We start from the raw sequence: 14,211 nt of genomic DNA on the forward strand, positions 1-14,211 counted from the left end.
GGATTTGCCGCACTCTAGATGCACAGTTTTCTCATCCAAATTCTCAAAACTCTATGTATGGGAGCTTTTTGCCCTGAAATTCCAAAATAAATTCCAAAAATTGTGATCAACTATGTATCCCCAGAGAAAATGCGGAGCTTCTGAACCACGTGGTAGTTTGTTCCCCCCAAAAGGCTACTTTGTAATTGGCTGTGGTGTATTTTTTGAAATACATCACCAGCCCCTGCCAACCCCGCAGTGGGATTCTTTTATCTGATCTGAGCCCAGTGGCCATTTTGCAGCCAAAGCAGAGAAGGATCTGGACAAACTGGGATCGGCTGAGGTCTGAATCTGACTCCCTTTGAAACTGGTGAAATAACCAGCCTCATAGAATCATAGAATCAAAGAGTTTGAAGGGACCTCCAGGGTCATCTAGTCCAATGCCCTGCAACAATGCAGGAAATTCACAGCTACCTCCCCCCCAAACCCCCAGTGAACCCTACTCCATGCCCAGAAGGTGGCCAAGATGCCCTCACACTCATGATCTGTCTAAGGTCATAGACTAAGCATTGCTGACAGATGACCATCTAGTCCCTGCTTTAAAAACTCCAGGGAAGGAGAGCTCACCACCTCCAGAGGAAGCCTGTTCCACTGAGGAACCGCTCTGATTGTCAGGAAGTTCTTCCTAATGTCTAGACTGAAACTCGTTGGTTCAACCCGTTGGTTCAACCCGTTGGTTCTAGTCCAACCTTCTGGGGCAACAGAAAAAAATTCGGCACCATCATCTATATGACAGCCCTTCAGGTACTTGAAGATGGTTATCATATCCCCTCTCAGTCTTCTCCTCTTCAGGCTAAACATACCCAGCTCCTTCAACCTTTCCTCATTGGTCTCCAGACCCCTCACCATCCTTGTTGCTCTCCTCTGGACATGTTCCAGCTTGTCTACATCTTTCTTAAATTGTGGTGCCCAAAACTGAACACAGTACTCTAGGTGAGGTCTAACCAGAGCAGAATAAAGCGATACCATCACTTCGTGTGATCTGGACACTATAACTTTGTTGATACAGCCCAAGATCGCATTTGCCTTTTTAGCTACCACATCACACTGCTGACTCATGTTCAGTGTTTGGTCTACTAAGACCCCGAGATCCTTTTCGCTCACACTACTGCTAAGACAAGTCTACTGCTAAGGCAAGCCTCATAGATCACTGGTGACTATTATTTCAGCATCCTCTCGATAATCCTACGCTGGCAAACAAACAAAAAACCCTGATTGATTGGCAGAGTTCTGAAACTCACAAGTTGGTTATTCCAGCTTCGAGGAGAGGGGTTGGATGAGGAGTGGGAAGGAGGAGGAGGAGTGGAAAGGGGAAACGGGGATGGGGGTGTGGAGGGGTGTGGGGAGAGAAACCTGAAGTTGCACCTGTGCATACAAATTGCCGCATTTTGCTTCAATTTGGGACCGATTAGTAGCAAAACAGCATCCTGACACTATGGGATGAGTTTGAGGCGGCAGCAAAGTGACTTCTGAAGGTCGGCAAAATCATGCATAATTCCAACAAAGCCCCGAAGCAGTCCGGCAGGGATCACGAGGCTAAATACCCATGCAGAAATGGCCTCAGTGTTTACAGGAGGAGGTATTAAATACTGGAATAACCTCTGTAGATTAGGTACGTGAGCCAAAAACGCCTCTTGCGAAGTTGGTGGAAAGCTTGAAGAAGCTCCTTTGGCAGATCTCCTATGCTTCTGTTGCCCATGTTGTATGGATGCTAAAGAGTTGGTTCTGCCTGGCTGCTAGGGAATTGAACGATCCTGGCTGCCTCTGAAGAGGAGAAGACTGAGAGGTGATATGATAACCATCTTCAAGTACTTGAAGGGCTGTCATATAGAGGATGGTGCTGAGTTGTTTTCTGTTGCTCCAGAGGGTCAGACCAGAACCAACGGGTTGAAATTAAATCAAAAGAATTTCCATCTAGACAATAGGAAGATTTTTCTAACAGTCAGAGCAGTTCCTCCGTGGAACAGGCTTCCCTGGAGGTTTTTAAGAAGAAGCTAGATGGCCATTTGTCAGCAATGGTGATTCTATGACCTTAGGCAGCTCATGAGAGGGAGGGGTCCTTGGCCATCTTCTGGGCATGGAGTAGGGGTCACTGGGGGTGTATGTGGGGGGGGAGATAGTTTGGAATTTCTTGCATTGTGCAAGGGGTTGGACTAGGTGACCCTGGTGGTCCCTTCCAACTCTATGATTCTATAAGAAGAGCCCTCTTGGATGAGACCAGTGGTCCATCTATTCCAGCATCCTGTCTCACACAGTGGCCAACCGGAGGGCCAGTAACAGAGCACAGAGGTCAAGGCCTCCCCCAGATATTGCCCCTATGGCACTGGTATTCAGAGGTTGACTGCCTCTGAATGTGGAAGTTCCCTTTAGTCACCATGGCGAGTAGCCATGAATCTGTCGAGTCTCCTTTTAAAGCCATCTATGCCCGTGGCCATCACTCCATCCTCTAGCAGTGAATTCCACATTTTAATCACTTGGCACTCCGTTCTTCTTCATGACTGGGCTACTTCCATGAGGACTCGTCTCACACTCTACCAAATACCTTTGAAAAACATGGGGGGCGGAATAGGCATGTTTGCCACGACCCAGCATGCAAAGGTAATTCCATCATCCATTCTAAATGTCTGAACATATACCAGGGTTGCCAACCTCCAGGTGGTGGCTGGAGATCTCCTGCTATTACAACTGATCTCCAGCCAACAGAGATCAGTTCCCCTGCAGAAAATGGCCACTTTGGCAGTTGGACTCTATGGCATTGAGGTCCCTCCCCTCCCCAAACCCCCCTCCTTTGGCTCCACCCCAAAAACCTCCTGCTGGTGGCAAAGAGAGACCTGGCAACCCTAACAGATACCTATGTACAGCATGAGAAAAACGGGTATCAAAGCATATCAGAAAGCTGTTTGGGGGGATAGAGAGGTAGGAGGTAGAGCTGGACTTACACATAATCAGCGTCACAATAATTGCGATAATGCTCAATGCTGCTGTTACAACTAAGGCTTTCAAAATCATGATTTCAGTTTCTGTAAGAGGCTTAAGTGGTAGGGGCGCTGCCTTGGCCGGACCTCCCTTGTCCGGCCCTGCCTTGGCCGGCCCTGCCTTGACCTCTGGCTTTTTCGCCGCTGCCTTCGGGTCTGGTTTTCCTTTGGGGGCCATGGCTCGAAAGGCCCCGCAGAAAGGGAGGGATCCCCAGGGAGGTTACGTGGACTCAGTTGCCCGCAGCAGGCCAGGCGGCCGCCCAGTATGCCTTCCCGCTGTGCGCTCTCTGATTCCCTTCAGCACTTCTCCCCCCTGCGGATCTCCAGAGGGTCTGCTTGATGAGAGGTCAGCCCTCGCGTCCATCCCCATCTCCTGGTGCCTCAGTCTGCCTGGACCACTCCCTTTGTCCCCTCCACAGGGCACAGGCTGAACCCATTATTGCCCTCAGGATGCCTGCTGATTGGCCGCCTGCTGCCCCATCAGGCAGTTACAAAAGGGGGGCAGAGAGGGAAGGGGGGCTCTGATGCCACAAAGGAAGCTGAGCCCCAAGCAGCCTCCTCTGCCAGACTTGGGGGGGGGGATGGACCAGCCCAACCCCCACCCTGCTGTTTCATGACTGCACACTATTGGTTTGGAGAGCCAGCGTGGTGTAGTGGGGAAGAGCGGTGGTTTGGCCTGGTGGACTCTGATCTGGAGAACCGGGTTTGATTCCCCACTCTTCCACATGAGCGGCAGAGGCTAACCTGGAGAACCGGGTTAGTTTCCCCACTCATACACGTGAAGCCAGCTGGGTGACCTTGGGCTAGTCACAGCTCTCTCAGCCCCACCTGCCTCACAGCCCCACTTGCCTCAACCTGTCTGTTGTGGGGAGGGGAAGGGAAGGTGATTGTAAGCTAGTTGATTCTTCCTTAAGTGGTAGAGAAAGTCGGCATATAAAAACCAACTCTCTTCTTCTAGTCACAGTTCTCTTCAAACTCTGTCAGCCCCACCTACCTCACAGGGTGTCTGTTGTGGGGAGGGGAAGGTGATTGTGAGTGGGTCTTCTTCTTCTTCTTCTTCTTCTTCTTCTTCTTCTTCTTCTTCTTCTTCTTCTTCTTCTTCTTCTTCTTCTTCTTCTTCTTCTTCTTCTTCCAGATTTTTCCCCAGTCGTGGAAGCGTGATCTTAAGTGCAGTAGATCAATCCTCCGAAGAAGTAAATTTGCAAAAAGCAAAACTTACTTTGATTCAAGTAGATTCTGTTCTCATTCTTGTCACAGTTGAAAGATACAAACCTGATCTAAAGAGTATGTTTCCCTAACACACATGGCCAGCTGTGCTGATGTCACATGAATGCAAGTATGGGACATTTGGTTTCTACAGGAAAGACCTGCAGAAATGTATTTGTTCATTTGTTTGTTTGTTTTTGAAATTCATAGCCCGCCCGCCCTGGCCAAAGCCAGGCTCAGAGCGGGTAACATCATTTAAAATACATCAATAATAATGTCTGTCTCCGTCGCAGTCCATGTGGGAAAAGAGAGAATGGCTGCTGAGAGGAGGAGGAGAAGAGGAGGAAGAAGAAGAGTTGGTTTTTACATGCTGACTTTGCCTTCCACTTAAGGAAGAATCAAACGGGCTTTCCATCACCTTCCCTTTCCCTGTGAGGTAGGTGGGGCTGAGAGAGTTCAGAGAGAGCTGTGACTGGCCCAAAGTCACCCAGCAGGCGTCATGTGGAGGAGAGGAGAAACCAACCCGGTTCTCCAGATTAGAGTCCACCGCTTATGTAGAGGAGTGGGGACAGTGAGTAAATTCAAGAAAGACGGCCAGTGACAACTTACTCAGGCAGATAACCATCAGAAGCAGGTGCATGCATCCTTAAGCATCAGCTAATATGACCTGACTTTGTTCTTCTCTGGGTCAAGATAAAAGGTCTTGTCCGATGGTTACGCTTGAACACTCCCGTTATTTCAATAATCACCCTAATGCAATCTGGGAAACCGATCTCCTTCCCTATCTAACAGCCTGCCTTTTAGCCAAGGTTATTCTGACCAGAATACCAGACTAAATTAGCCAGTGTTTTATTCTTGCTGTACTTAAGCAGAAGTCTCCATAAAAGTAGAAGTCGAACGTGCAAGACTATCAGAAAAGGAAAGCTAACTTTCGTAACAGACAGTGTTCTACTCTTCAGACGTGTGGGTCATACAGATCTCATCTTACTAGACATTTAGATTTTATGTGAGCATTTCATAGAATCATGGAGTGGGAAGGGGCCAGACAGGCCATCTAGTTCAACCTCCTGCAGGATCAGCCTAGAGCATCTGGCAACCCTAGTTGGACTAGATGGTCTAACCCTAGTTGGACTAGATTCTTAAAGACTGCCAGTGAGGGGGAGCTCACCACCGCCCTAGGTAGCTGATTCCACTGTCGAACAACTCTTACTGTAATTTCCCCCCCCCAATATCCAGCCGGTACCTTCCCGCTCACAATTTAAACCCATTATTGTGAGTCCTATCCTCTGCTCCCTGCCCTCCTCCAAGAGGTAAAGGTCCCCTGTGCAAAGCACCGGGTCATTCCTGACCCATGGGGTGACGTCACATCTTGACGTTTCCTAGGCAGATTTTGTTTGCGGGGTGGTTTGCCAGTGCCTTCCCCAGTCATCTTCCCACATCCTTTTTGAAGGGAGGCCTCCAGAACTGCACACAGGAGGACTCCAGGTGCGGCCTGACCAATGCAGTGTACAGCGGAACTATGAGATCATTGGATGTTAGGCAATTTGGATGTTAGGCCTCTCTTGCAAGCCCTGTTTCTGTTCACGTGGAAGCAGGGAAATTCCATGGCTATCCCAAATCACCCAGCAAGGTCCCTCCCTTACTCCCATGTAACCTACTTCTCACTGGGTAACCTTCTGCTGCCCCCAGCTAGCCTTAAAAGGGCTAGCACCCAAGCACTATTCATGCAGATCTCACCTAAATAGCCATTTGGGTTTTATGTTAGGACAGAGGCCCCTGACCAGAGGCCCCTGACCATTTTCCACCAAATGTTTTTAGAAAGTGGGCGAGGACAGGTGGACCAACAGGGCTTCTGATTGGCTGTGCAGATTAAAATAACATCGTTTCTGCAGCAGCTGCCACCACCTCAGTGTTGGTTTTATTCTCTCTCATTTCTCTTTCTCGGTGTATTATTTGAAATTAGAAGAAGCTTAGCAATTGTAATGGGAGAATGATAGAGCTGGAAGGGGCCATGCAGACCATCTAGTCCAACTAGGGTTGCCAGGTCCCTCTTCGCCACTGGTGGGAGGCTTTTGGGGTAGAGACTGAGGAGGGTGGGGTTTGGGGAGGGGAGGGACTTCAATGCCATAGAGTCCAATTGCCAAGTGGCCATTTTCTCCAGGAGAACTGATCTCTATCGGCTGGAGATCAGTTGTAATAGCAGGAGATCTCCAACTAGTACCTGGTAGCCGGCATCCCTAAGTCCAACCCCTGCTCAATGAAGGATCAACCTAGCCCTAGAGCATCCCTGACAACAAGTATTTGCCCAGCCACTGCTTAAAGACTGCCAGCGATCTTATTGGTTTCTAAGGCACTACTGGACTCGGTTTTAGCTGTTCTACTGCAGACCAACTTGGCTGCCCTCCTGAAACTGTAGCAGATTAAGTAAAACAGACTCCACTCCATTCATTTTAATTCCCGGCTTCGACACTCTATCACAGTTTTATAAAGGACACTTAATTTAATGTCAACCTTTCGGCCCTTGTCACATTCCACGGCACGCCAGAAGGTCCTCTTTTGACCTCTGAATTGTCTAAAGTCCTCCATTGAAATGCCAGTGATTACAGCAGGGGGCAAAGGTTACTTGCTAGACGGGTGCTCAATGTCTGATGGTGAATTAGCGAAGCCAAAGGTGGGACGGGTTATGATATAAAGCCAATTTCCACATTATCAAGAATTTCATGCCCTTATCTAAACTTGTAAAGTTTCTAAGAGAGGCGGATGAGCTTATTGGATCCAAGATCAGGCGGGGCAGGGGGTGCCAGATTTAGCACTACAGGTTTTATGCCTGTCTGGTGTCATTAGTAGTTGATGTTACCCGTTTACTTTAACCACTGTATTTGTAACAGGAGAGAAGAAAGCATTAATTCTCTCCCAACCTTCTCTAAATTTCAGTTGCTTGGATGTCCACATGGAGCTTCACCAGTTCGACTTGAGTCCAGTAACACCTTAGAGACGAACAAGATTTTCGGGGTATACTCTTTGGAGAGTCAAATCTCCCTTCATCAGATACCATATCTCCAAAACGTATACCCCCAAACTCTTGTTGGTCTCTAAGGTGCTACAGGAGTCAAATTTAACTGTTTGACTCCAGTCCAACATGGCTACCCTCTGAAACGATATAGCAGCCTCCTGTGCTAGGCATAGGACTGGTCCCACTTGCTTGACAATCCCATGATAACAGGCCTGAGGGGGTGCACTGCACAGAGTTTTGCTGATCTTTGGGACATGGGCCTAAGTTTGTTGGGAAAGGGCGGAATATAAATCAAATCAAATCAAAATAAATTGGAGTAGCTTCAGCACAAATGCAGCCCTGATGTTTCTTCAGCATGGGGTTTTTGAGGTTGGTTATTGGAACTTGTAGGTTCCAATAACTTGTAGGTTCATGCTAGGAAAAGCTGAAGGCAGCAGGAAAAGAGGAAGACCCAACAAGAGTTGGATTGACTCTATAAAGGAAGCCACAGCCCTCAGTTTGCAAGAACTGAGCAAGGCTGTCAAAGACAGGACATTTTGGAAAACATTAATTCATAGGGTCACCATGAGTCGGAAGCGACTTGATGGCACTTCACACAGACACACATGGGAACTTGTGGAGACAGACTGGTCACCCCTTCCTAAAAGTCCCTTTCCCTCACTATCTAAGATGAAACAGGTCATCTGTTTCCCCAGGGTGCCGTCTCCTGGCCGGAAAACCCGATGGAAAGGGGGTGATCACAACCAGGAAAGGCGCCCGATGGCCAACAGTTTCACTTGTTAAGCCCCTGGCAGAATGACCTGCAACTGGTTTCCGTATTCCATGATGATGCCAAAAGATGATGGAGATGCCTTTGGGCTAGCCTGTAAAACTAATGAGCAGACAGATGTTCTCCACAGGAACTCTGCTCTTCAGCAGCTTCAAACTGAGGATTATGTTCCTGACCAGAACAAACAGATGAAGGAGGAGGAGGAGGAGGAGGAGGAGGAGAGTTGTTTTTTATAAGATGACTTTCTCCACCACTTAAGGAAGAATCAACCTGGCTTACCATCACCTTCCCTTCCTCCCCCCATAACAGACACCCTGTGAGGCTGAGAGAGCTCTAAGCAAGGTGTGACTAGCCCAAGGTCACCCAGGAGGCTTCATGTGGAGGCATGGGGAAACCAACCCAGTTCACCAGACTAGAGTCTGCTGCTCATAAGGAGAAGTGGGGAATCAAACCCGGTTCTCCAGATCAAAGGCCACCGCTCCAAACCACCGCTCTTAATCACTACACCACACTGGTGTAGATGCACACTAAACCCCCTCCTCTACCACCAATTTCCAGAATGCCCAAACAGGTCATATTCTCCCACATCAAATTCTGGTGACATCAAAGTCTCTTTCAATTAAGGAGAATTCTTAGCCTTTTATACATCTTCTGTGAAGTTTTGGGGGAAAGAAGAGAGAAAATCACCCATAGCTGACTGACCTCACATCCTCAACCTTGGATAATTAGATGAGGTCTTATGGCGTGAAAAGCAATACCTTGTGTTTTTTAAGAGAAATGAGTAATGAGAATAATGGTATGGCTAAGCAGGCCTCTCAACCAGTATATATAGCTGTGACCATGGAGGCAAAACGCTGAAGGTCCGTTCCATCGTTGCTCCCAAAAGAACCAACTGGCATCATCTGGGACCATGTCTTATAACACGCTGGCCTTCTGCGTGTTTTGCTTCCTGGCTCTCTCTTCGGCCTGCTACATCCAGAACTGCCCCATTGGAGGGAAGCGTTCCACCCTGGATGTGGAAGTCCGGAAGGTAGGTCGTGGGGGGATAGAAGACCATGAGTTTATATCAGATGTGGTCGATTTGGCTTGACTGACAGGAAACGTTCAATGTCTTCCTATGAAGCTGCTAGTCTGCTGGGGGAGGGGCCATGGGTCAGTGGTAGAGCATCTGCTTGGCATGCAGAAGGTCCCAGGTTCAATCCCCGGCATCGCCAGTTAAAGGGACTAGGCAAGTAGGTGATGTGAAAGACCTCTGCCTGAGACCCTGGAGAGCCCTGGAGTGGGGCTGTGGCTCAGTGGTACAGCATGTGCTTGGCATGCAGAAGGTCCCAGGTTCAATCCCCGGCATCGCCAGTTAAAGGGACTAGGCAAGTAGGTGATGTGAAAGACCTCAGCCTGAGACCCTGGAGAGCCGCTGCCGGTCTGAGCAGACAATACTGACTTTGATGGACCAAGGCAGTAGAAGGCAGCTTCATGTGTTCATGCGTTCATGGCAAACAAATGAGGTGGGTAGAAGAAGAAGTTGGTTTTTATATCCTAATTTTCTCTATCTTTGAGGAGACTCAAACCGGCTTACAATTGCCTTCTCTTCCTCTCGCCACAACAGGCACCTTGTGAAGTAGGTGGGGCTGAGAGAGTCGGGAGAGAACTGTGACTGGCCCAAGGTTACCCAGCAGTAGGGTTGCCAGATCCCTCTTTGCAACTGGTGGGAGATTTTGGGGGCGGAGCCTGAAGAGGGCGGGGTTTGGGGAGGGGAGGGACTTCAATGCCATAGAGTTCAGTTGCCAAAGCGGCCATTTTTCTCCAGGTGATCTGATCTCTATTGGCTGGAGATCAGTTGAATTAGCAGGAGATCTCCTGCCACTACCTGGCAGCTAATATCACAACTTACAAGGTGTCTGTACATACATTACACCAACAATGAATACAAACAAGTGGCTACATACAAAATAATCAAGTACAGAGTCCAAATATATGGAATCTCTTTTCTCAAGAATATATCTTTCTTGATAGAAAATAAGCCTCCAAACGTGAGGAATCCAAAGAGAGACTTGACCATGAGGAGACGATCGTTTCGAGTTCCAAGGGGCAACTCTTCATCAGTCCTTCAAGAATCTCTGTATAGTCATTTGTATGAATAAATTCCCATAATGGGTAAGGTATTCACCAGCCAAGTTTGCTTCATTTCCCCAACGGGGTAATAGTCAACAGCATCCCATCAAGGGTAAGACTAAAAGTGTAGCAATCGTCTCCTCATGGTCAAGTCTCTCTTTGGATTCCTCACGTTTGGAGGCTTATTTTCTATCAAGAAAGATATATTCTTGAGAAAAGAGATTCCATATATTTGGACTCTGTACTTGATTATTTTGTATATAGCCACGTATGTTTTCATTGTTGGTGTAATGTATGTATAGACACCTTGTAAGTTGTGATATTTATTGTAGCATAAAATTTGCACTTTTGCACATAGTTGTATGTTTCGCTCCTGTACTAAGTTCCTTATCCTTTGATATCAGTACAGTGGTGCCTTTTTTCCTTCCACTACCTGGCAGTTGGCAACCCTACCCAGCAGGCTTCATGTGGAGGAGTGGGGAATCAAACCTGGTTCTCCAGATTAGAGTCCACCACTCCTAACCACTACACCACGTTGGCTCTGGAGGGGAAAGTAGTGAGTTGTATATAGTCCAACACTTGAGAGTAGGGTTGCAAACTCCAGGTTGGGAAATTCTGGGAGACTTGGGCGCGGAGCCTGAAGAGGCCAAGGTTTGGGGAGTGGAGGGACTTCAGCAGACAAACGTCTTGTCAACCCATGACAAGGAAGAACTGCATCAGGTGGGGAAGTTCAGAATTACGTTTTTTTTAGAACACAGATGACTGCAGGCTAGTAATTTTTGTGGGTCCAATTAATACTGAGCTGCAGGATGTCTCATGGCCCTCAGAGTTTAAGGTGAACACATGTGTTATTCCAGTGTGGGAGTGGAAAGTGCTGTCAAGTCACAGCTGACCTATGGCGATTCTGTAGGGTTTTCAAGGCAAGAGATAAGCAGACTTGGTTTGCCATTGCCGGCCTCTGCATAGCAGCCCTGGACTTCCTTGGTGGTATCCCATCCAAGTACTAACCAGGGCCAACCCTGCTTAGCTTCTGAGATCTGACAAGATCAAGCTAGCCTGGGCCATCTAGGTCAGGGCTATTCCAATATATCCCAAATGAAATAGGAAGGATGATATCTGGAAAAGATACTAGTGGAGATTGTCAGATGTTCTTGCACCAAATGATCAGTAAGGTTACAGTTTCCCCCACTGGTACTTGCTCTGTCTTAATGCTAGGCATCTGAATAAGGAGGCAGCATAGTCTTAAATACGAGCACAGTTTAATAACACAGGTTCCTCCTCTGTGTGGAGCTGCATTGACAATAACTCCCTTTCGCCCCGTTTCTGGCTGCACCAGTCCTGGAGTCAACCAGTGGTGGTAGAAAGTGCCAACAAGTGGCAGCCAAGCATGGTGTAGTGGTTAAGAGCAGTGGTTTGGAGTGCTGGACACTGATCTGGAGAACCAGGTTTGATTCCCCAGTCCTCCACATGAGCGGCGGAGGCTAATCTGGTGAACTGAATTTGTTTCCCCACTCCTCCACATGAAGCCTGCTGGGTGACCTTGGGCTAGTCACACTCTCTCACAGTGTCTGTTGTGGGGAAGGGAAGGAGATTGTAAGCTGATTTGATTCTTCTTTAAGTAGTAGAGACAGTTGGCATATAAAAAACAACTCTTCTTCCAGTGGCGACCCCTGATGGGGTTTTAAAGGCAAGAGACAAATGGAGGTGGTTAGCCACCGCCTGCCTCTGTGTCGTGACCCTGGACTTCCTTCCTTGGTCTCCCATCCAAGTACTAACCAGGGCTGACCCTACTTAGCTTCTGAGACTTTACTAGGGCAGTTGAAAATACTGGCCTGGATTAAAGGTGTAGAGTGGCCAAAAACATCACAGTAGCCTCCGTACATCTCCTCCAACCAAGCATGGTTCTAATGGATCGAGCCCAGGGTGAAGGAAGATCCCATTCAGATACGAGTGGCCTAGAACTTCCTACTGAAAATTGGTTGGGACCCAAAGGTCTAGTGTGAAGAGGTGAAAGGAAAGACCAGACTTATGAACCCTGAAACCATTTTTTTAAATCAGTGTTAATTATTACTAATTGATTGGTAAGGGTAGACATTAGGAAGAATTTTCTAACAGTTAGAGTGGTTCCTCAGTGGAACAGGCTTCCTCGGGAGGTGGTGAGCTCTCCTACCCTGGAGGTTTTTAAGCAGAGGCTAGATGGCCATCTGTCAGCAATGCTGATTCTATCACCTTAGGCAGATGATGAGAGGGAGGGCATCTTGGCCACCTTCTGGGCATGGAGTAGGAGTCACTGGGGGTGAGGGGGGGTAGTTGTGAATTTCCTGCATTGTGTAGGGAGTTGGACTAGATGACCCTGGTGGTCCCTTCCAACTCTATGATTCTATGGTACGTCTCCCCCTTCTGTGTTCTCCCCCACCCAGTGCATCTCCTGCGGGCCCAGAAACAGAGGGCACTGCTTTGGCCCCAACATCTGCTGTGGAGAAGACCTGGGCTGCTTCTTTGGCACTGCAGAGACTCTGAGATGCCAGGAAGAAAACTTCCTCCCGACCCCTTGTGAGTCTGGAAAGAAGGCGTGCGGAAACAACGGAGGAACCTGTGCCTCATCGGGGATCTGCTGCAGCCACGGTGAGGAGGACGTTCTCGGGTGCCCTTTTCCGAACCATCCCCTCAACCCCCAGTCGGCACATTTATTTTGCTAGTTGCTGCTGATTTAACTCATGGCACCCACTGTTAAAAATGGGCTGAGCTATGCATGACTTGGAGAGATATGTGCTTTTTTTTAAAGTATATGTCTTCTTTTGTCTTGACTTGGATGGCCCAGGCTAGCCCGATCTCATCAGCTCTCCGAAGCTAAGCAGGGTTGGCCCTGGTTAGCACTTAGATGGGAGACCACCAAGGAACTTCAGGGTCGCTAAGCTGAGGCAGGCAATTGTTCGTCTCTTGCCTTGAAAACCTTAAGAGGTCCCATAAGTCAATTTTGACTCGACGGCATTTTCCTCCACCACCACTACGTTTTCTTTGCAAGAGATATTATCTTAGACCAGGTAGTTTTGCCTCTGGGAAGGGGCTGTGGCTCAGTGGCAGAGCATCTGCATGACATGCAGAAGGTCCAGGGTTCAATCCCTGGCATCTCCAGTTAAACAATCTGGCAGTAGCTAACTGGAAAGATCTCTGCCTGAGACTATGGAGAGCTGCTGCCAGTCTGAGTAGACAATACTGATCGTGATGGACCAAGAGTCTGATTCAGTATAAGGCAGCTTCATGTCTGTTCAAGTTTGCCTCTGTGGTTGCTTTTGGCCATTGTCTAGTGCAAGGGTCCTCAACCTTTTTGAGCCTGCGGGCACATCTGGAATTCTGACATGGCATGGTGGGCATAGCAACAAACTGGCTGCTGCAGGATGTGGGGCCAGCCACAAAATTATTTCCACAGCTTGACTTCAGTACACAGAGTAGATCCTTGTGCTGTGGTGGCAGCTGCTGCCAAAGCAACATTTAAAAAAATCTGCACAGCCAATCAAATCTCCAATCGTCAATCAGAAGCCATGCTGGGCAAAAGGCCTACTTGGCCCCACCCACTTCCTAAAAACACCTCCCAGGTGCCAGAAAAAGTGTCGGTGGGCACCACATTGGGGACTCCTGGCCTAGTGCACCCTCAGTTTCCAAGAAATAAAACTTTGTCACATGCAACATGGCTTAGTTTGGTTTCTTTGATGTGTCTCCTTCTCGTTTCAGAGGGCTGTATGTTGGACTCTATGTGTGATCAAGAATGAGAAGATATCGAGGCAAGAGGAAAAAGGGAAAGCGTGTTTAGGTTATGAACTTGTGGGCCAGCAATGCCCCAGTGTGTGTTGGAAGCCAGTATGGGGGGGGGGGAACCCCGTGTGAAATAAAGCTGGTGCAGCAACAACACTAAAAAGAATTCTAGCATTTGCATTCTTTTGGCTTTGCAATAAAGCGATTAGTAGGTTTGCTGTGTCTGTCAGTGCTCATTGGGTTAATGAAATGGGAAGGACATGTAGACAAGCTGGGACATGTCCAGAGGAGGGCAACGAAGATTGTGAGGGGTCTGGAGACCAAGTCCTATGAAGAAAGGTTGA

At 48.2% G+C, this 14,211-nt stretch overlaps 1 protein-coding gene across 1 annotated transcript; it reads left to right on the forward strand.

Annotated features, from left to right (window-relative positions):
* Positions 1-8,873: 8,873 nt before the first annotated feature.
* LOC130482686 (neurophysin 1-like) lies at positions 8,874-13,884 on the forward strand. Its single transcript, XM_056855500.1, has 3 exons — positions 8,874-9,032; positions 12,535-12,739; positions 13,847-13,884. Exons 1-3 carry the CDS (start codon positions 8,913-8,915, stop codon positions 13,882-13,884), a joined length of 363 nt encoding a protein of 120 aa, XP_056711478.1. The 5' UTR covers positions 8,874-8,912.
* The last annotated feature ends 327 nt before the right edge of the window (positions 13,885-14,211 follow it).

This window comes from Euleptes europaea, chromosome 9, assembly GCF_029931775.1.
Source record: "Euleptes europaea isolate rEulEur1 chromosome 9, rEulEur1.hap1, whole genome shotgun sequence".
Lineage (NCBI taxonomy): Eukaryota > Metazoa > Chordata > Lepidosauria > Squamata > Sphaerodactylidae > Euleptes > Euleptes europaea.